The sequence below is a fragment of the Physella acuta genome, unplaced genomic scaffold (genome assembly GCF_028476545.2).
Source record: "Physella acuta isolate Inbredline_101_S28 unplaced genomic scaffold, ASM2847654v3 ptg000964l, whole genome shotgun sequence".
Classification (NCBI taxonomy): Eukaryota; Metazoa; Mollusca; class Gastropoda; family Physidae; genus Physella; species Physella acuta.
In genome coordinates this window covers 364,624-385,900 of record NW_026732481.1, presented here as the reverse complement: position 1 = coordinate 385,900, position 21,277 = coordinate 364,624, and the positions used below count along the sequence as shown (strand labels likewise).

The 21,277-nt window shown below is 37.8% G+C and overlaps 2 protein-coding genes across 2 annotated transcripts; one reads left to right on the top strand and one right to left on the bottom strand.

Annotated features, from left to right (window-relative positions):
* Positions 1-5,451: 5,451 nt before the first annotated feature.
* Positions 5,452-12,347, top strand: LOC131953927 (iron-sulfur cluster assembly 2 homolog, mitochondrial-like). Its single transcript, XM_059317389.1, has 5 exons — positions 5,452-5,534; positions 7,044-7,194; positions 7,804-7,919; positions 11,155-11,330; positions 11,469-12,347. The coding sequence occupies exons 1-4, from the start codon at positions 5,491-5,493 to the stop codon at positions 11,327-11,329; spliced, it is 486 nt and encodes a 161-aa protein (XP_059173372.1). The 5' UTR covers positions 5,452-5,490; the 3' UTR covers position 11,330; positions 11,469-12,347.
* A 22-nt stretch (positions 12,348-12,369) lies between these two features.
* LOC131953926 (uncharacterized) lies at positions 12,370-21,076 on the bottom strand. Its single transcript, XM_059317388.1, has 10 exons — positions 20,992-21,076; positions 19,831-19,973; positions 18,905-19,008; positions 17,094-17,300; positions 16,189-16,283; positions 14,555-14,692; positions 14,057-14,194; positions 13,338-13,440; positions 12,761-12,913; positions 12,370-12,530 (listed from the first exon to the last, which is right to left on the bottom strand). Exons 1-9 carry the CDS (start codon positions 21,048-21,050, stop codon positions 12,770-12,772), a joined length of 1,131 nt encoding a protein of 376 aa, XP_059173371.1. The 5' UTR covers positions 21,051-21,076; the 3' UTR covers positions 12,370-12,530; positions 12,761-12,769.
* Positions 21,077-21,277: the final 201 nt, after the last annotated feature.

Sequence of the window (21,277 nt, the reverse complement as noted above, 5' to 3'; positions counted from 1 at the left end):
TTAACGGCCACATTAAATTTAGTTGAAGCCACTGTAATAAAATAACCACAAAATAAATAAACATTTTTCTCATATAGACTGCTTTACATTTAATTCCCTTTTTAGTGGATAACTGCAAACAAATATTCAACTGTTAATTCCTGATGTTATTTTTTTTTCATAAAAATTGTTTTCTTACGATTCACCTTTTTAGTTGCTTTTTTTTAAACATTTAAAAACATAGTAAATCTTTAAAGATATATTATACTTAAAATATTTATGTAAACAATAAACAAATTGCACAAACAATGTTATTCGTATTTTTAACACACCTTAAAGGAGTTTTCCTTTTAAGGTAACACGCTCTTAAGCATATTTTGCATATTAACTGACCCTGCTATTTCAGTTTCAGAGTGTAACATAGACGAGCCAGAGATGATCAGTTTCTTTGACTAACATTATGGGTGATTATCACCAGTGGCGTAGCAAGGATATTTGCTGCCGAATGCAGATCCAGGGTTCCTTTCAGAAATTTTGCAATTTTGGTTCAGGGGAGGGACTCTTGAAACTTCCGGGGTGGGGGGTGGGGGCGACGCCGCTGATCAAAGTATGTATTTTCATCATAGATTCCTCCCTCCCCTGCTCGGGAGCCGGGAGTGGGGCCTAAACGAAACACTGTGCAAACAGAGTTTCTTCCAGGCATCTCTTCGGGGGGGGGGGGGGGGGGGGGGGGCGGGGCAAAGCCCCCCCCCCCCCAGAAAAAATTCTACCGCCCCCCGAACAAAATGAAATTTATATAATTTATATAGAAAATATATACTTTTAACAGTGTCCGCCCACCCCGAAGAAAGTCTACCGCCCCCCCCCCCAAATTTCAAGTGCCCCCCCCCCCCCCGGAGAAAAAAGTCTGGAAGAAACACCGTGTGCAAATCTCCTATCGATACTCGCAAAATAAAGAAAAGAAAGTACTAAAGGGGGAAAATGCATACATATTTAAAGAACCGTCCCGCTGGTGGGTCTCGCTTTATAGGGTATTCAGTTTTCTACTTTTCTATGATTATCAACTGTTGCTATCACAGGACGCGGTGAAATGACCTGTTTTGTTGTATTTTTCAAATGTGTTTGTGGCTGGTCATGAGAGGAACAAATGGGATAGCGTGGTCGGACAGAACAGCACGCGCCTGTTAACCCTAACGTCTCGAGTTGAGATCCCGGGATCGAGACACTCACCGAGTTCACCCAACACTGATGGGTACCTGCCTTAGGTTAGGGAAAGCAACACTGATGGGTACCTGACTTAGGGAAAGCAACACTGATGGGTACCTGACTTAGGTTAGGGAAAGCAACACTGATGGGTACCTGACTTAGGGAAAGCAACGCTGATGGGTACCTGACTTAGGTTAGGGAAAGTTAAGGCGACATGGCATATAATGGACGACACAGAAATATGTGACCTAAACTTCATCTCGAGACTTTTCGGTTTAGCAACCATGAGCTTTACCGACTCGACCACGCCGCCCCCGCTGCATACGATATGAACCGTCAAATATTGGTGACCGCGGGGAGATCCTAAAAGGTCTGCATCAGAGTTTCTTCCAGGCATCTCTTCGGGGGGGGGGGGGGGGGGGAATTTTTACCGCCCCCCCCCCCCCGAACGAAATGAAATTTATATAATTTATATAGAAAATATATACTTTTGACAGTGTACGCCCCCCCCCCCCGAACCCCCTCCCCCCCCCCCGAAGATTTCAAGTGCCCCCCCGGAGAAAAAAGTCTGGAAGAAACACTGGTCTGCATGATCATGGGTTAGATACAGACGGGTTTAGATGTTGATAATCCTTGTCTGGGATTGGGGGTCGTCCATAAATGACGTCACACTCGTAGAGGGGAGGGGGGGGGGGTCCGTTATTTTGTGACGGTGTGTGGTAAGGGGGAGGGGGGGTCAGATGGTGTGACGTCACTTTTTTGCATTATAAAAAGCAATGTTAGAAAACGAGTTTTAGCCGTTATTAATTATGCGTTGATCAAAATACTTTGTTGACAGAGTTCACACAAGATTTTGGAAAAATATGGAAGTTTTAATAAAAATTCAACAGCAATTTTGAGGGGGGGGGGGTGTAGGCTGAGGTGTGATGTCATTTTAGGTAGGGTAGGAGTCTGGCTTTTTGTGAGGACGTGGGGGGAAGGGGGGAGGTAAAAATCGTCCCAAAAAAGCGTGACGTCATTTATGGATGTATTTGGTCAATGATGTCAGACCCATGTAAACAGTTTGATCCTAACCACGTGACAATTTCATGTCTGCTCTACCGCGACTTCAAACATAACCAAGCACAACATAAAACTACACAACAACGTGTACCTCTAAAGAAAACTAAAAACCCAATTTAAAAAACGCAACCTTTTAGCTCAATAACCAAACAGCATAACTGGACAAAGATGGACACAGCCCGATATAGCCCAACCCAACTAAACACGATGCGTTACGATATATATACTTATGTATACTTTACACCGATTCAAAATGTAATTTACATTTTGCGCTACTATTATACCGACAGTTCTTTAAATGTTTAATAAGCCGTAATTATCGAGAAAAGAGGTAAAAATAACTTTTGGAATTCCCCTAGTTTTTGTCCGGTCATAATATATTTATGTGTTACTGGTTTTCTGTCTGTGTCTTGCTCTGTAATACTTACTAAGTGGATTAACTAAACAGGATTGTATCGCAACTGCAGTACTTTATGTAGATGTTTATTTTGAAAGTGTTCTGTGTTAGTTGCCAGTAAGTACTGACCCAAAGTACTTCAAGCCAACGCTGTTTTCTGCGTGCACACGGTTAAGTGGCTGAATCTTCAAGGATGTGGTCCATGGTGGAAAAAAAAACTGAATACAGAATGACATTTGGAGGACGGCCGGTACATTGCCTTATCTGAAACCAACATTTTATCGTTTTTATGACGTCTATTCTGACTTAGACTGTCGCAGACTAATAGCTCTAGTAGAGCCTATCAAAATCTGGATATATTTAAGGACGCTATATAACCTCAAACGATGTACCAGGAACGTTAAAATTTGCTTTTTTTTTGTATACATTGGCGTCACTAGGACGGGTGTCACAGGGTGCGGTAACAAAGCGTGCCCTTCCCCATCCTCTGCAACAATTTTGAATTTTCGGCTTGTTGAATTTTGTTCCATATGAGTGTGACTTCATATTTGAGTACTGGATACTCATATTAATCGAAAGAAAAATAAAGTTGCAATTCCTTATCTTGCATATTATGTATAGATAAAATCCGTTTTTTTTTTAAAAAAAAAGAAGTAAAAAACCACCATGTGCGGCAAATGTTCTTTTTTAAGTTGTTGTAAAAATAAGCTTACAGTAGCAATCCTAGAGTGTCAGCAGATCTAAAATAATTTAGGCTGTCATGGGTGTGTAGTTTTGTGTAAGTAAACTAATTTATCAACAACTGTGGCCCCTCCCTATGTCACCATTATTTATATTTAGTTAATCCCCGTTTCGTCCAAACCGTTGCGGCCACCAACTCTAACGCCTACTAAACAGAGGTAGTGCTCAAATACCCACTTCAGAACGCATTTAAAAAAAAAAAACATGCTAACATGCACGCTCGTTTTAGTCAGTGAAGCAGCCGGCTGATGAATTTATCGTAGTTTATGGGTTGGCTTTGTAGAGGCAGGATGACGCATATCCGCGCAAAGTGTCGTAGCTGTAAATTGTAATACATCTTTAGAGCAGACCAAATTTCGCCACCATATTTACATTACTATGAATAAGACGAACTTTAAAAAAATGTAAGCCATTAAAGACTTATTTAAGCAGAGGAAAAGGTGTCGCCTCTGTAAGTGACCTTTCAACTTCCTGCTAGAAAGGACATATAAAAGAGAAGATGGGGGGGGGGGCATGCTAAGTAAACTGATAACCTATGTCACCAGCCTGGCACTGACCTTAGAGACCCAAGGACCATAGAAAATAGGCCTCTTATTTAACCAGTGTTTCTTTCAGACATCCTCCAGAGCACGCCGGACTAATTAGAAAGAAAAAAAAGTTTATAGAAAATATATACATTAACCGTTGTCTTCGTCCGTACCTCCTTGAAATCTTAAATGCTCCCCCCCCCCTACGCCGGCTCGGAGACAATGTAAAAAAAAACACCCTGCAAAGATTATAAGTGTTATCAGCTATAGAGAGTAACTTTCAGTACAGCGGGGATCTGTACGTGACGGTCATGTCCAGCAAGGATGATGTCAAAAGCATATAAAAATTGCAGATGTGGACTGACATTGTGTTAAAAGGCGCCATATCTTTGCTTTGACACCCCCACTATAAGGCGCTGAAGAATGCATGGAGTGAGTAATTTTAAAATGTTAGGTATGGTATTGATATAATGGCCGTGGAAGCATATGCTATTTGTTGACAGCTTTAATTAAGTGCGTACTTTGTTAAAGGTGAATTGCATTTTTTCACCCCCCCCCCCCTCCTCGGGAAAAGCTGGTGAGCGTTTTTTTAACCGGTCACCGCACAATCAAGGGATAACACAACTACAGCAAAGATATTATAGCCGTTTTAAATTTTAAACGTTGACTGTGTGTAATTCAAAATTTTAGCTTAAAATTTGGTTTTTAATTTTTCTTCCTAACCCTCTTGGCGTCCCATAGGTCGCCCCTCCTAGCCCCTAGCTACGCTACTGCCGAGATACGCTTCACGCAGTGTTTCTTCCAGACTTTTTTCTCCGGGGTGGGGGGGGGGGGTCCAGGGGGTGCTGGGGGGGGGGGGTCGGTCGGACATTGTTAAAAGTATATATTTTCTATATAAATTCAATTTCGTTCGGGGGAGGGGGGGGGGGGGGTTAGACTCTCTTCTGGCGGGGGGGGGGGGGGGGGGTGGCGGACATTGTTAAAAGTATATATTTTCTAGAGCCCCCCCCCCCCCCCCCGAAGAGGTGCCTGGAAGAAACACTGGCTCCCCGCCCTTTGAGAGATGCCTTAAAGAAATACTGCCCTACCTCTGTTAATAATTGATAATTCATGAAGTCTAATAAAGGAACAGCCAAAACAAAAATATGGAAATTCTGATCCACCCATTCCTTTATGAATAATATACCGCAATGACTATAAAAACAGTTCATATATCATCTTTTTTTTCTATATTTTTTAACCTAATAATTATAAGATAACTCCCCCCCCCCCCAAACCGAAATACTGTCGAGATCTGAACTACTAACACGAAGATCATAAAACAGGAATAAATTGTTCCACTTTATTTTGCTAAAACAAAGAATATATGACTATGTACTATCAAATTGTTCTTGCAATTATTATTATCAGCAGGAGAAAAAAAAGTGAAAAAAATAATAATGTTACAATGCGACATACATTAGGCCTATGTCGATTATGTACTATGTAGAATGTAGATATATCCATGTCTACTCGATTTTCGAGTACTTTCTACGCCAGTACAAAGTGCTGATACTTATTTTTGTGAGAAAAATAAAAATGGTGACTGTTCTACGAAAAGCAACAAATTTCGTCATCAGAAGGTTAGCCAATTAAATTCAATAAATGATATTAAAAACACAAATAATACACAATTTTTAAACATACTGAAAATTAAGTTTTAACATCCCAATATAATAGTGAATATAATAAATATAGATCTAGATAGAATCTAGGCCTAAAAAATATAATCTCAAGTCACTAGTCACTCAAGTTCAACTCACCTCAAGTCTCAAGCCGAGTCAACTGTTCTGTACTCTAGACTCTAGACTATTCTAGACTAGATCTAGATCTAGACTAGTAGTAGTAGAGAATCTAGTTAGTTAGTGACTGCTAGTCAGTGACTTACTGAATACTGAGTAAGTCACTAATGACTAAGTCAGTGAGTAGTTCTTGTTAGTGACTAAGTAAGTAAGTACTAAGTAAGTAGTAAGTAGTATGACTAGAATAGAAGTAAATCTAGAATCTAGGGTAATCTATCGTTTTGGGTATGTAAAATCGCCCGCGACTAGTAATGTGAAAAACAGGTGACTCCTTAAATTTTCATAATTATTTCACATTTTGAGGAGGATTTGTGTTTTGAAAAATACAAAAATGTTTCCTTGTTTCATTTGTGTACCTGTTTTCAAACAATTGAATTAAAACTTTTCAATAATAAATGAATACTAGCGATGTTTCCAACAGATGCAACTGTGCTCATTTACTATAGTAGCCATCTTGTTTAAGTTCTTTCTTTGTTAACTTATAGCGCGAGATCAGGGGAAGGCAACTCTATTTTACAAATGGCTGCTGTTTATATAGGAAATCCTGCTCGCAAACACTGCTGTTAAAAGTTAATTTCTTGCCTATATTGATATATTTAGCTATTGATTTAGGTTATTTATTCATTTATCTATAATATTTGACACAAAGATATCAAAATATACTTCTATTAAAGCCTTGACAATGAGGTAACTTTTTCGTACATTACTAGCCGCTGGCGATTTTACGTACCCAAAACGATAGATTACCGAATCTAGTGTTTAGGCCTAGTTAATAAGTTAACATAGATCTAGTTATAGATCTACTAGTAGTCACAGTAGTAGCATAAAATAATGTAGGGATTCGTGCCGCATTGATCAGTTACCATAGTTATACTATAGTTATTATAGTAGGTCATAGGGCTAGCGGCTAGGGTGTAGCCTGTCTGGGCAGCCAGACAGTTAGATTCTGATATGCTGTCAAAGCTGTATGCCTGGTCTCTGGTCTAAGTCAGTTATATTTATACTACCATTAATCACACCCCTTTTAAAAGAAGCTTTCATTATTGCAGCATAATCAGACACTGTTATTATTACACAGATATATGCATGCGTACCCTCTATAATATCTACTATAACTATATCTTGGCTCTAATGTAAATTCTATATTAAACTTCTATAGTTATAGGTACTACTACTTCTACAACTAGGTCAAGATCTAGATGCTAGAATAATCTATACTACCTTACTCAGATCTATTGTTAAAGTAATTATCATATAGCAAATTACTTTCAGTTTAATATTTATCAACAGGTCAAGTTGTGAATTTTTTACAAAGTCATTAAAGGATAGATTATTGTGTAAAGCATCAGTGACCAGATTATACGCCTCTACAAAACCATCTACAGTAAACCTCAACAGTGAAACAGCAGAAGAACTCAAACTAAGTGATAGTTGTGTGAAGGTAATAAAATTTATAAAATAACCTGAAATTTCTAACTTGATGGATACATTTTATACATAAATTTTTAACCCAGACTACACTAACTAATTCCATCCCATTACAATAGATATGTCTCCACAATAAGTAGCTTATTAAATCTTAATAACTTAAATTTTTGGATATAGGGGCCTATAGTACAAACAAAATGATAATTTATTTTAATCCTCTTCACAAAAGCCAAACACTTATTGAGTTGAATAGCAAATTGCTACACCTACAAGCAGCATTTATTCACTTCAAAAATTAATTCAGATGTATACATGTAATTAATCAACCAAACATGCTTAGGAAATGTAGTACTTCTGATGATACAGTAGTAATTATGGCTACTCATAGTCTTTTAATGTGTCTGATCTCCTAATCGCAAATCACTTCTATATACAATGCTATACATAGAGACTTAAAGCATTTTACTAGTGGCTTCCACATCAGTACAAAAAACCTATTTTTAAAATTTCAGTTAGGGAGTATGTGCTGATCATAACAGAATAGTACATTGGTGTCTAGAAACGTAAACCATTTTTAACAGGTTTTTGGGACCAGTATTACTATTTTTTATGTATTTGACAGAGATTAAAAGAAATAACAGATGGCGTGAACCACCTTAGAGTCCTAGTTGAAGGAGGAGGGTGTTCTGGGTTTCAGTATAAATTTGAGCTGGATTCAAATGTTGCTGAAGATGACAGGTTAGCTTATCTAATTGTGCTAAAACTAAAAAATAATTTTTTTAAACTTTTGCTTTCATTTCTTTTATTTTAAATTAATAATTATTATAATTATATAAAATTTATTTAAATTCCTGACATGAGTTGCTAACATTAATTTTGTAATTCTTTAAAAATTGGATTGTGTCACATTGTATGATGACAATACATGTTATTTGGGGGTCAACTATTTGTTATGTTTTGGATTTCTTTGGATATTGCTGAGCCTAATCAGCTTCAATGAGTATCCAATATTTGATCAGGAGAAGTTCTCTGTGCATTGTGCTAGTCATAAAATCCTTTTACTTTTATATCTTGAAGCTCAAATTTACAAATCTACTTTGTTTTAAAACAAAGGAGTTGTAGCGTTAGGTCATTACATGAGTACTATCATAGTTGAATAATTAAAATATATATATATATATATAAATGTAAGAATGTGTGTCTGTGCATTACTACACCTTTCATCCCATCGGCATGAAACTTTGGGAAATTGTTGAGAATATTCCTAGGAAGGTTTCTACGAAGAAAAAAAAAATTAACTTTGGGAGGGATGGTGCCCATGTAGGGTGTGATTTCCAGTTCCCCAGCAGCTATCTTAGCTCTGGTGTCTGTTGATTGGGTGCTCTGCACTATGTTGCTTACCATACATTCGTTTTAAGGGCATGGGCGGGTGATGAGTACCAACTTCTTTATTTCCAAGTCTAAAGATGTAATACTTGGCTAATAGTTATAACTCAAAGAGTTAAGCATAAAAATATTTTTTTTAATTTTTTAAATCCTCCGTTGCCATGGTGACGGCGGCCATATTGGATTTTATTGACGATTTTTAAATGGAAATAACTCAAAAATGGTTTGTACAAATTTTATGAAAACTTAATATAATCTGCAGACACATGTGTTTAAGACTTCTTATTGATTACATTTTAAAAAAAGAGGATAGTTTTTTTTTTACTTTTTTTTTTGATACATCACTGTAAAAATGTCATTATTTCGTCCAATTTTTTCACTATTTAAACAATAAAAAAAAAATCTTTACAAAAATTCCAAAAGTGTTCAATACGTTTTATTTGAACATATATACAGAGTAACTGGAGCAAATTTAGTTCAGTTCTGATAATTATTAACAAAGTTATTTCAACAATTGTACAAAAAAACATCAAATTGAGAAAAACGCAAAAAACCAACAAAAAGTTGCAAAAAATGAAAATTTACAGCTGTATGTCACTAAAATCGACCACATTCATAGCCTGAAGTATGGTGCTGCTGAATATATTCCTTCTGAGCTTGTTCAGCTGTTAGTTTTCTTTTTTTCTGGCGCTCTTTGTTTTACCTAGAGCTGTAGAAAAGCTGTTGTCAACGCGTCTTTTTTGGCGTCCTTCATTGAGTCTTCGACTATGGTTTCCTTCTTTTGACAGCAATGCCATAACATGCCTGGGCCCAAAATTGAATTATGCTATCGCAGAAACAGCAGTATATTTTGCATGGTCGCATGTGTAAAGCCCAGTGGCGTAGCCAGGATCGTCTCAAGGGGGGGGGGGTTCCAATTTTTACCCGGGGACAAACTTTCCATTTGCACCCCCCCTCAAACTTTCGATTTGCCCCCCCCCCCCTCAAACTTTCGATTATATATACCGAGGGGTCTATGGGGGGGGGGTTATGACCCCCCCCCCCAACCCCCCCCCCCCCCCTGCCTACGCCACTGCTAAAGCCAATTATGATAAGACGATGTCTTTGTTTATTGTGAATGGCCTTGTTCTGGATTCTTTTGCAGTTGTATACTTACGGTTTACAACATTTTTATTACTGCCACACCATGCTTGAAGCAAACCCTTTACACTGTTTTCATTAATAGTAGCCACTACATCACAGTGGGCGAGGAAATGTATTGATAACATCAAGAAGCAAATCACATTCGACAATAATTCTGCATGGCTGTGGTTTACAATTAGCACTACCAGTACTAGATGTAACAGTGCTTTCTTCTGTCTGTAAAAACTGTGTCTTACATTGTCGCAGTTTCTTAGTAAATGTGCATATTACATCTGCACCAGTGCTTGTCTGAATAGTGCTAGATTGAGTAGAGGTAGCTGCAATCAGTTGCATTCGGACGTGCCCTTGCTTTAGTAAATTAGTTAGATGTTTGTGTGTATCTATTTTTAGCGAGTGTTTTGTTCTACCCATTATCGAAAGAGAAACAAATTAAATCGTCTCACTGCTTATGATAATTCACACAAACTAATCTAAACTGTTAATAGTATATTTAATTGAAATAATTATAAGTTAAAATAATGTAAGTATTTCACAGAAGCTTAGAGATACAAAACTAGATCAAACTTAGCAACGCGCTGAAACTAAGGGAATGTTTACTTGCGAAGCAAAACGACCAATCGCTAACTAGCTTCCGCCGTCGAACGCCAATGAAAAAATTGAGGTCAAAAATTTGCATACCGGAAAAACCCGACTGAATAAAATAAACAACTTTATGACGTAGAAAAATAATCACATTAAAATAAGTATTTTGATTGGTCCTTTAATTTTAGAACAAATAAAGAAAGGAGATCACGGCCTTTCCATTGATATGAAACACATTAGGTTTCCGTGAAGCCTAATAGTACTTTTCTAGGTCGAAAAATGGCTATTTTTACCAAAAAAATAACAAATGACCCTGTACACACTACTTTGAACCCGGTTTTTTATAAATAAATACTGTTTTTAGGGTCATAACAATGTCATTTTTAGATTCAACGATGGTTTTTCTGTATAGATCACGTAAAAGTGGGAAATCGATGATTTAGTGGATTTATGACGAAAAGTACACCCGCCCATGTCCTTAAAGAGTGCCATATACTATAGATTCCTTGGAATATTATAATAGTTAATTAAATTGAACCAGATTTCCAGACACCTGGGCGGTCAACATGGGCCGTGCAAAGGGTGATTAACATATGCTGGTCTGGGTTTTTCTCATTGCAATATCCATTTGTTATTATAACAATAGCAGTATGTGTGGGCAGAAGCAAAGCTGGGACATTGTCCAAATATACATCATTGCTAACAATTGACAATTGTCCTAACCAGTTTCTACGACTTCTTTTCTTCTGAGATTGCAGCAGTGCATGATGGGTACACTAGTACTTGAAAAAATATTAAACAAATGTAGGCCTACAACTTAACTTTGTTTAGTGTTTATATCTCTGTATGATTTTGTGTGCAGGGTTTTTGAGAAAGATGGAGCCAAAGTTGTTATTGACAAAGACTCTCTGGAATTGGTGAAAGGCTCAACAGTTGACTTCTATCAGGAGATGATTCGGTCGGCCTTTAGAATTATAGATAACCCTAAAGCAGACCATGGTTGTTCTTGTGGAGCATCTTTCTCTTTAAAACTTTAGGGTAAATGTTTACTGGATCTATACAGTATTTTTAGGTGTACATACTTTTTGTAAAAACATGCTAAGTAATGTCTACAGATATTAATAGTTTTATTTAATAATTTTTGTAGCTTTTAACTCTGCTCTGTTTCTCTTGCAGAAGTGACTTGAAAAAGAGTAATCTTCTCACATCATTGAATCACAGGTGGAGACAGAGTGGAAAACTTAAGTTGAAGTTTTTTACATGTCATACTTTGTGTCCATAAAAATATCATTTGTCATGTGACACCCCCTTCAGGTGGCTAAAAGAGTTCAAACAACTCAGCACAGTATAATCACAACCATAGGACCATGTTTGTGTGTCTCCATCATGTCAGGATTAGTTCTAGTCTTTCAATTGGTGTCATGATCAGGTGTTTTACAGGCCAGTGATACAGAATGTGAGGCTGCCTTGCCTTTGTTATGGGTTAAATTAATTCACTCAGTTTCCACATCTCTGTCAAATGATGGAATGTAAATATACATGTACATAGTTGTCTGTTGGGATGTCTGAAGTAAATGGAGTAACTTGTACATAGTTGACTGTAGTGTTGTGAAACCAAAATGAATTCTGTGATAAAGCAGACTTTTAAAACTTGTAACATTATCTTTAGAATTCCATCATTGCAAAGAGGGAAAAAAAACAATCAGAAAAAATACTGCATGTCTGTTAAATATTTTCATCTTTTTCACTACCTTTGATATTGATTAGTAAATTTTAAATATATGAAATTTATACTATATTTTAAAGATGAATGAACACAGTGAGCGTTCAGTTTATAAACCATGTCTTCATATAATCTAGAATGACATACTTTAGTATTGTTCAGAATTTTGTACATGCTGATGCTAAATTGAGAAAAAGGGTACTTTTTTAATAAGCTTTTGTTCAAATTGATTTCACTTTCTCTTTTCACGTGTTTTTATGGAATTTTGTTGTTAATTTTCCACCCACTTAGAGCAATTGCTTTCAAACATGACACAAAAAAAGAAATCATTAGTTGTTTTGAATATTTTAGAATTTGCAAATAAGAAAAAGAAGTAATGTTTAGAAAACATAAACATTTAAAATTACTATTTCTTAAATCTAACACTAAATTAAATTCAAACAGTCAACAATAACACTTGATCTGTATTAATGTATAGCCTTTTGAGCGATAGTAAGTGGCATTTCTTGCAGTCACTGAAAAATAGGGGGGGGGGGGGGGGGGGGCGGAGTAGATTTCAATACATTACTAATAAAATAACACATACATTAGAGAAATGGTTTTTGTCAAGCTAATATTAGATTAATTGTCTTCACATTTGCCTACATCTTTAAAATAACAAATGTTGAAATTTTCATGAAGTGAGATTTATTTATTATTTATTTTACTGCATTAAATTAAAAGATGATTTTGTTGTTGAACCTACCATATTAGTTTATGTTGAACTAAGATCCGAGCCCAAGTCAATAGATTCTTCAAGGTTAGGAACGTAATGGTAATAGAACCAGATAATGACACAGGTGTAGATGCAAATAAAAACTTGAGAAGCAGAAAATCCAATCAAGCACCATCCACCCATCTATTGTAAAAAGATATGCAAAGGGAAATCACTCAATATTTATTTTTATGCTTGACTTCTTGCAAGTGACTGCTCCTGTTTTAACGATTTTATTTGAAGATTTTCCAGAATGTACTTCCAAAGTTTGGGGAAAATTCAACTAATTAGATATTAATATATCACTTTTACTAATATAACGGTTGATAATTAACCGATTCTTTAAAGTAAAAATTCTTTTTAATTAGTGTTGAGTATACTACTTGTTTGTTAGAAATGGATTGCCATTTTATTTTAACATGCACCGGTATCCAAAAGCTGAGAGGGAACGATCACTAAGTTTACAGAACTTCCTTTTGTTCAGAAGGTATTAATGTACTGCGTGACATACTTGTGAACTATGTTGTTTTTTAATAACAAACGTAAAATTCAAATTAAAACAACCAACCAGCGCCAATGACATCGCTTTGTTGATATTTTGGGCGAAGTTGTGCTCATGCTGGGACTCTGGAAGCTTGATGTCCTTGTTGTTCAAGTGTTTACATGAGTACCTGTGGGTAAGGGGAAACAATCATGTTGATTGTGGCTATAAGAAAGACTTGCGTGATACCGATATCAAACTTAACAAAGGGGGAAAAAAACGGGTGTGAATCTGTGTATGGCATGCATGTTTGTTGTCGTCATTACTTTTCATTCTTGACTTAGACTGGATGATGCCGATGAAGACACCTGACATAAATCGTAGGAACGGAATTTGGTGGACCTAGATGGACCAACTCGACGGCCAAGGCATTGCAACTTAGTAGCCATTAAAGATATTAGGCATGATTGAAATGAAACACTCAAGGTAAGCGGAAAATACGTCACAAAAACAACGGGCAACGAAATAGGTCTGACATAGAAACAGCTGGATCAGATGAGTTGTTGGCCATAACTCCAACAGGACAGAGAACTCTGTAGAGTTGTGGATTGTCGGCCGTAACTTAAGCAGTACAGAGAACTCAGATGATGTTTTCTTTGCTCCAATGTTTAAAAATATATTGTACATTGAATAGCTTTAAAAACCATCTTGTTTTAAAAAACATATTAATAACGTACTACTTAGATCCTAATTTTACTAGACTTTAAGTTTAAGAAAACGATGATATTCAAACTACGAGTTATTACCCTTTAAATTCATCCTGCGCCTCCAGTAAATCGCAAGTGTTTTTGTAGCCCTCTTTAAGCATGATGCTGGACACCGACACCACACAGAGAGACACAACAGAGATCGATAAGTAAAGAGCCATTAGTGTTCCGCCCTTGCTGAAATAAATACATCACGGGATAGAAGTCAAACATAATTACCCGCATATCATGAAATTAAAGAATCAAATATGTGGTGAAATATTTGTGACATTTTTGTTATAAGTGGTGGAAACTCTGACATATTTAGATATTACTGTACTAGTTCAGATCAATTATATAAAACTGCCATTCTCAATTCAGATAATCTACAAAGACATCATTCTCAAAATAATGTATATTAGTCCAACGGTTATGTATACTTCCACTTTCATCCCATAGATAAATTATACTTATAAACATGGGCCCCATGCTACTGTTCTATCAGCCCCCAACCTTAATCCGCCACCAGCGAAGACCGTGCACCGATCGGATACTCACTTCAGGGACATCATAGCTGGCCATATAGTGAAGGTGGACCAGCCGACCATGACTGAAGAGATGGCCACGGCGACGGGAACAAAGGTCGTAAAGTCGCAGTAAAACCGGGATCCCCACACTGTGTTGGCTGGGTCAAACCTGAAATATACGAGGGGTACACGTTACACTTCTAGGGATTTATCATTACAGTAGGCATGTAACACATATCCCTATCCATTCCCTATCCTTATCCCTAACTCTATCCATTATTCTATACCTATCACTAATTCCTGCCCCCATTCAAACTTCATCCCTTATCCTATCACTAATCCCTAATTCCTATCCATATCCAGGGGTTGACTAGATGTGCCCAAGCGACACGGGACATGAATAAAAGTAAATTTAAAACCGGCCCCTATCCGACTTAAATTTTCATAGAACTTTTTTTTTTATCCAAGTCTGGGGGCCGATGCCTACAAAATCTATGGTCGTTTTACAAATTGCAATATGCTATAATAACAAAACGACTAATCAGAAGGTTTAATTAAAAAAAGACATGTTTTTGAAAACATCTAGTAGGTCCATTAAAGTACCGATCCTGGTGGTCTATCGGGATTTTTTCCCGGTTTTCTGGCGGCCCATTCCATTCCTACCCCTGTCCTTTCCGTAAATTATCCATTATCTATCTCTGTCTTAAAATGACCCAAGGGGATTTTAACAGATGTGTATGAATTAATTGTTCAGGGCTAATTAATGTTGGCCGATGTCCGGTGGGTAACTGATGAGGCAGCAATGTCCTGCTCAGGTAAGACACACTTTGTTGAGGTGATGTGAAATATATTGAAAGGTATGTATGTGGAACAAAGTACTTTAAATTCTGCGTTAGTGTGTGTGGGTGGGTGTATACCCTAGCTGTTGTATCTTTAGACTATGTCGAGTCTGGCTAGGTTTGTTGATGTGTATGTTTATGTTGTTTTATGGAGTGAACGAGGTTAACAAGGGAAGCTACTGGTCGAGTGACAGCGGGTGTGTAGTGAGCGAGTGAGAGAGAAGTGTTAAATTTGATGTGTGGGGCAGTTAATGGTGGCAATAAAGACAAGGAGGGAGTGTGACATTGACAGTGTAACTTGGAAGTTGAGATTTAAAAGGTTTTGATCCACCGTAAGCCTTACGGCTTGTGTCTGAATGAATCGCGCTCTCACACTTATTGCCTTGTCATCGCAGAGTAGCGCCAAGTTATTTTATAACAAAGTTTAATGATTTGTCTTTTATCAAATTAACAGTTCAATTAGTTCTAATAATGTTATTGTTATGTGACGATGGCTGGTTTTTAGATGGCTCATGTGGGTGGTTTAGCTTACATTTTTTTAAAATCTTTGAATTTTGGTTTTAGTTGTTACGTTTTTTTCTTCTTTTATTAGATTGTTAGAACCCGCAACATCGTACAATGGATAGACTAAATAAGATTCTGTACCCTTATCCCTTTTTAATCATACGATGGGTTCTTAGGAGAAACATTCTGGTAAATTTGCGGAAAAGCACCAAAAACATTAAATAAAAAAATAATTATAAACGTTTTATCTCCTTTACTGAATCAGGAGGCTTTCAAAAATTAATTTCAATTCAAATTAAATGTAAGCCAACGTAAATCTTACGATATTTTTTCATTATCTCCAACAGAATCGTTCGCCTGTTTTAGGTGAATCAGTTTTATATTTGTAAAAAGAAAACAGTTCTGATTAAATTCGGACTGAAATATAGGGAAAAATGCAAATTAAACAAGTTATTTAAATATAGACAAAATGAACCTACTACACGACAACAGAACAAAACATGGAACTTGAAGTTTGGATTGAAACCTTTATATAAAATTTATAAAATACCGGTACTCAAAGGATACAACACATTAACTACCCCAACTTCTATCACAAAAACTGCATCTGTACTAGGCCAGGTGCGTGTCACATCGGTAGTGATACCATTGACACGTAAACCATAGATGCCGGTAAGAAACAGGTGCACCAAATCATACCTGTATTGATCCCAAAGACAGGTAGACCATAGGTGCACCAAATCATGCCTATATTGATCACAAAGACAGGTAGACCATAAGTGCACCAAATCATACCTATATTGATCCCAAAGACAGGTAGACCATAGGTGCACCAAATCATGCCTATATTGATCCCAAAGACAGGTAGACCATAGGTGCACCAAATCATACCTATATTGATCCCAAAGACAGGTAGACCATAGGTGCACCAAGTCATACCTGTATTGATCCCATAGGCAGGTAGACCATAGGTGCACCAAATCATACCTGTATTGATCCCAAAGGCATGTAGACCATAGGTGCACCAAATCATACCTGTATTGATCCCAAAGACAGGTAGACCATAGGTGCACCAAATCATACCTCTATTGATCCCAAAGGCATGTAGACCATAGGTGAACTAAGTCATACCTGTATTGATCCCAAAGGCATGTAGACCATAGGTGCACCAAGACATACCTGTATTGATTCCATTGGCATGTAGACCATAGGTGCACTAAGTCATACCTGTATTGATCCCAAAGGCATGTAGACCATAGGTGCCGAGAAAAAACAACTGGTGCAGACTATGAGCATAAAGTTTCTCATCTGGGTCATCTGGGGGATGTTGTTCATGTCGAAGATAGTTGCCGTGTTCTGTCTAGACCTCATGATCGCCCTAGACAGCTTTCTCTGAAGCAGGTCTACAAAGCCGGAGCGGTCAACTACGGATAGCTGGATGGGATAGAGAGTACAATCGTGGATAGCTGGATGGGTAGAGAGAACAATCGTGGATAGCTGGATGGGTAGAGAGAGAACAATCGTGGATAGCTGGATGGGGTAGAGAGAACAATCGTGGATAGCTGGATGGGTAGAGAGAGAACAATCGTGGATAGCTGGATGGGGTAGAGAGAACAATCGTGGATAGCTGGATGGGGTAGAGAGAACAATCGTGGATAGATGGATGGGGTAGAGAGAACAATCGTGGATAGCTGGATGGGTAGAGAGAGAACAATCGTGGATAGCTGGATGGGATAGAGAGAGAACAATCGTGGATAGCTGGATGGGTAGAGAGAACAATCGTGGATAGCTGGATGGGTAGAGAGAGAACAATCGTGGATAGCTGGATGGGGTAGAGAGAACAATCGTGGATAGCTGGATGGGTAGAGAGAGAACAATCGTGGATAGCTGGATGGGTAGAGAGAGAACAATCGTGGATAGCTGGATGGGTAGAGAGAACAATCGTGGATAGCTGGATGGGTAGAGAGAGAACAATCGTGGATAGCTGGATGGGTAGAGAGAACAATCGTGGATAGCTGGATGGGATAGAGAGTGTACACTCGTGGATAGCTGGATGAGGTATAGAGAGAATAGTCAAAAAATAAAATAAGCTTTTTGAACGATTTTTACCTACCTATCGTCATACAGGGTCACATTAAGTTAGACACGCCTATAGTGGTCACAGCGATTTCTCGCTAATATTGATGTCAGAGTTTCTTCCAGGTAAAATTTTTTACCGCCCCCCCCCCCCGAACAAAATGAAATTTATATAATTTATATAGAAAATATATACTTTTAACAGTGTCCGCCCCCCCCCCCCCCCGAAAATTTCAAGTGCCCCCCCCCCCCCCCCCCCGAGAAAAAAGTCTGGAAGAAACACTGATTGATGTATCAGCCATACTGATAAATTTTAATTACAATTTACAGTAAAAACAAATATTTAAATTGCGTAATGATTGCTGAAACTAAGATTTTTTTTAAATGCCCCCCCCCCTTCCCCCCAAACATTATCACAAACAGCTGAATCCCTCTCCACCTAGGGAATCTTAGTTATTTGTGGACGGATCTCAGTTCGAGATTTGCAATAGCTACTATTACGTAAATTAATCCTCCTTCAAAGTAGCGCCCATGCACGATAATATTATTAGTTGACTACTCCACTGGAATAAGTTTAATCCGCTAATACTCATTAGATGAGTGATTCATTGTAAATCCTTAATGACAATATACAGTAAAGGCCTATTTGTTTTGTGAGGTGAAGTAATAGTTTTTTTTTGTCATACGACATCAGCATAAGATTAGTAAACAACGTTTGTGATGACATTTAAATTAACAGTGAGTAAGCAAGTCTGAGTGAGTCAGGATGTCCTTGTGTCTCAGTTTTGGCGTACTTGCAACGGACGGGCTGCGAAACTTGTATCACTCCCGTGTACGGCACCCCCTCCCCCCCCCAATAGAGTACTCACTTTCTTCAGTTTTGGCGTACTTGCAACTGAAGGGCTGCGAAACTTGGATCACTCCCGTGTACGGCAACCCCCCCCCCCTTATAGAGTACTCACTTTCTTCAGTTTTGGCGTACTTGGAGCGGACGGGCTGCGAAACTTGGAAGGCTCCCGCTTGGGTGAGAACTGTGTCTTCTGATCTTCCGGGACTCGCTGATGGTCTGAAAAAACGCGTGAAGACAGCGTCTAGTCGATGAAGAATAACTAAACGCGCAGTCGCCTTAGAGTATGTGGGAAGCAACGGCGACTAGGCATAGTGCCGACCTCATTGCTGAGGTCATTGAATCGGATGAACTCTACTTCATCTGCCATATGTGTCTTATTAATTTACTTTTAACGCTAACCTTAAACTTTGGGTTCTACATCCCCTCCCTCCTCCTTAGCTTTTACCAAGATATCGAATATAGGCCTACTTCGTACCAATCCTTAACCAGTTGCGGCGTTAGTAGGAAGTGAAGCGGTGGTTCGGGAGTACTTTTGAAATGAAAATATTTTAGCCATGCTATTGTGGCATGGCTAAAATATTTTCATTTCAAAATGTGTGTGCGTGCGCATATCAGTAGCGTAGCGAGGGGGAGGGGGGCGGTGACCACATATGTCCCCGGGCGCCGACCTTAGGGGGCGCCAAAATGGGTTGGAAAAATAAATTGAAAGGTTGAGGGGGGTGCAAATCGAAAGTTTGAGGGGTGGGGGGTGCGAATCGAAGTCTCGAGAGGGGGGGGGGGGTGCAAATCGAAAAGTTTGTCCTCGGGCGCCGGGAAGGGTCGCTACGCCTCTGGCGCATATATATATATATATATATATATATATATATATATATATATATATATATATATATATATATAATGTGTGTGTGTGAAAGAGAGAGAGATGAGTAATACACAGATATAACCGCATTTCTTTTGGGTAATTCAATGATCTCAGGTCTTAAGTTATGCTATTAAGGTCAAAGAAATATGAAGGAAAGAGATGTTCAACATTACACCATGCCGGGTAGTTGCCAGCCTGGGTGTCGGACTGTTTCCGTAGGTTGTGGAACTTGAAGGGGGGATAGTTGATGTCCGACTCAAAGTTGACCTTCGGGCTGTTGCCGGAGCTTCTAGAAAATAGATTCATCGTGGCGAACCTGTTAGGAAATAGATTTTTCATGGTGAACCTGTTAGGAAATAGATTTTTCATGGTGAAACTAAAAAAAATATTCATATCCTCGAGTAAGTCTCGAGCACGTGATAGGCATAGTCTTTTTTTAGCGCAATTTCCATACTGGGATTGCGATTATTAACTCGTCAAAAAAATTCCCGGAATTCCTTCCTGGATTTCCCGGAAAAGCCAAAAAACCTCGAACAAATGCAGTTTTTGCTCCATATCTCGGCAACCAGACCACTTAGCGACTTGAAACATTTACCAATCGATCCCTGTCATAATTTAGACCAATATTGCCGAAGAAAGTTTTCAAAAATATCATTTCGTTCGGTCACAAAAAATTAATTAAGAACATTTAAACTGAGCATCGTGTAGGCCTAAGATGATATTTTAAACTGAACATTGTGTAGGCCTACTCGTTAAAATAAAACTATTTCCGTTGATATTTTCTATTACCCCCTACACGTCCGCATATTTCTTAAAATCTCGTTAATAAATATTTTTTCTATTTGGTTTTGATAATTAATTTTTTTTTCAATCTCGTTAATAACATAAGGAAATTGCGCTTAAATTGTCACTAGACTTTTTATTAACTTGTTTTCTTTACTCCTATGTTCACTAACCCTGGTTCTTACACTACGTACAGCAGTAGACATACAGCCTGGAGAAACAACTCCATGCAATACTGTAGACATATTAGATGTAGTAGGCCTATTTATCCTGTCGGCCAACACATGTCATAAATACGATAAACCGAATTTTTGCAAAATCAAAATTTATCTAAGCTATGATGGGCTAAAAGAAAGACACTCTGATGTAGCAAATACGTAGGCCTATGTTGAATAAGACAGCATAGAATCGACAATAGTCACGACACAGCGAATGAATATTTAGATCACACAACTACTGCTAAAAAGTAAATAAAGGTTGCAATACTAAAAACACAATTCTTAATTTTACTAACGCTACAAAACCAGTTGAGTTTTAAGGTCTATTTTTACCCTAGATTGCTATAAATTTGAAGTAGATATATTGTTTTTTTTTTAAATTGTATCTTCATACAAATAGCTTACAAGCCGCAGTGCTCCAACGGACGTGCTTATTCGCACTGCGACAGTATACAGAATCGGATTTCCCCCATATCTCAGCGCATTTTTGTGCAATCTTTCTCTCTAGAAATACATATCTAAATTCTAGATCTAAATTTGGCAAAGTAAAAAAATATGGTCCGTTGTTTTTCCCTTCCCTTTAAAAATTAAATAGTGAAAATCTTATCTTTAATAGCAT

What these genes read in the sequence shown, in the direction of transcription:
- LOC131953927 (XM_059317389.1), top strand. Translation starts at nt 5,491, where the DNA reads ATGGTGACTGTTCTACGAAAAGCAACAAATTTCGTCATCAGAAG. An exon ending in ACAAATTTCGTCATCAGAAG is followed by an intron (nt 5,535 to 7,043) that starts GTTAGCCAATTA and finishes ATTTATCAACAG; the next exon opens with GTCAAGTTGTGAATTTTTTA. An exon ending in TAAGTGATAGTTGTGTGAAG is followed by an intron (nt 7,195 to 7,803) that starts GTAATAAAATTT and finishes TGTATTTGACAG; the next exon opens with AGATTAAAAGAAATAACAGA.
- LOC131953926 (XM_059317388.1), bottom strand. Translation starts at nt 21,050, where the DNA reads ATGAAGATACAATTTAAAAAAAAAACAATATATCTACTTCAAATTTAT. An exon ending in TGCCTTTGGGATCAATACAG is followed by an intron (nt 16,284 to 17,093) that starts GTATGACTTAGT and finishes CCTATATTTCAG; the next exon opens with TCCGAATTTAATCAGAACTG. An exon ending in CCAGCTATGATGTCCCTGAA is followed by an intron (nt 14,195 to 14,554) that starts GTGAGTATCCGA and finishes TATTTATTTCAG; the next exon opens with CAAGGGCGGAACACTAATGG.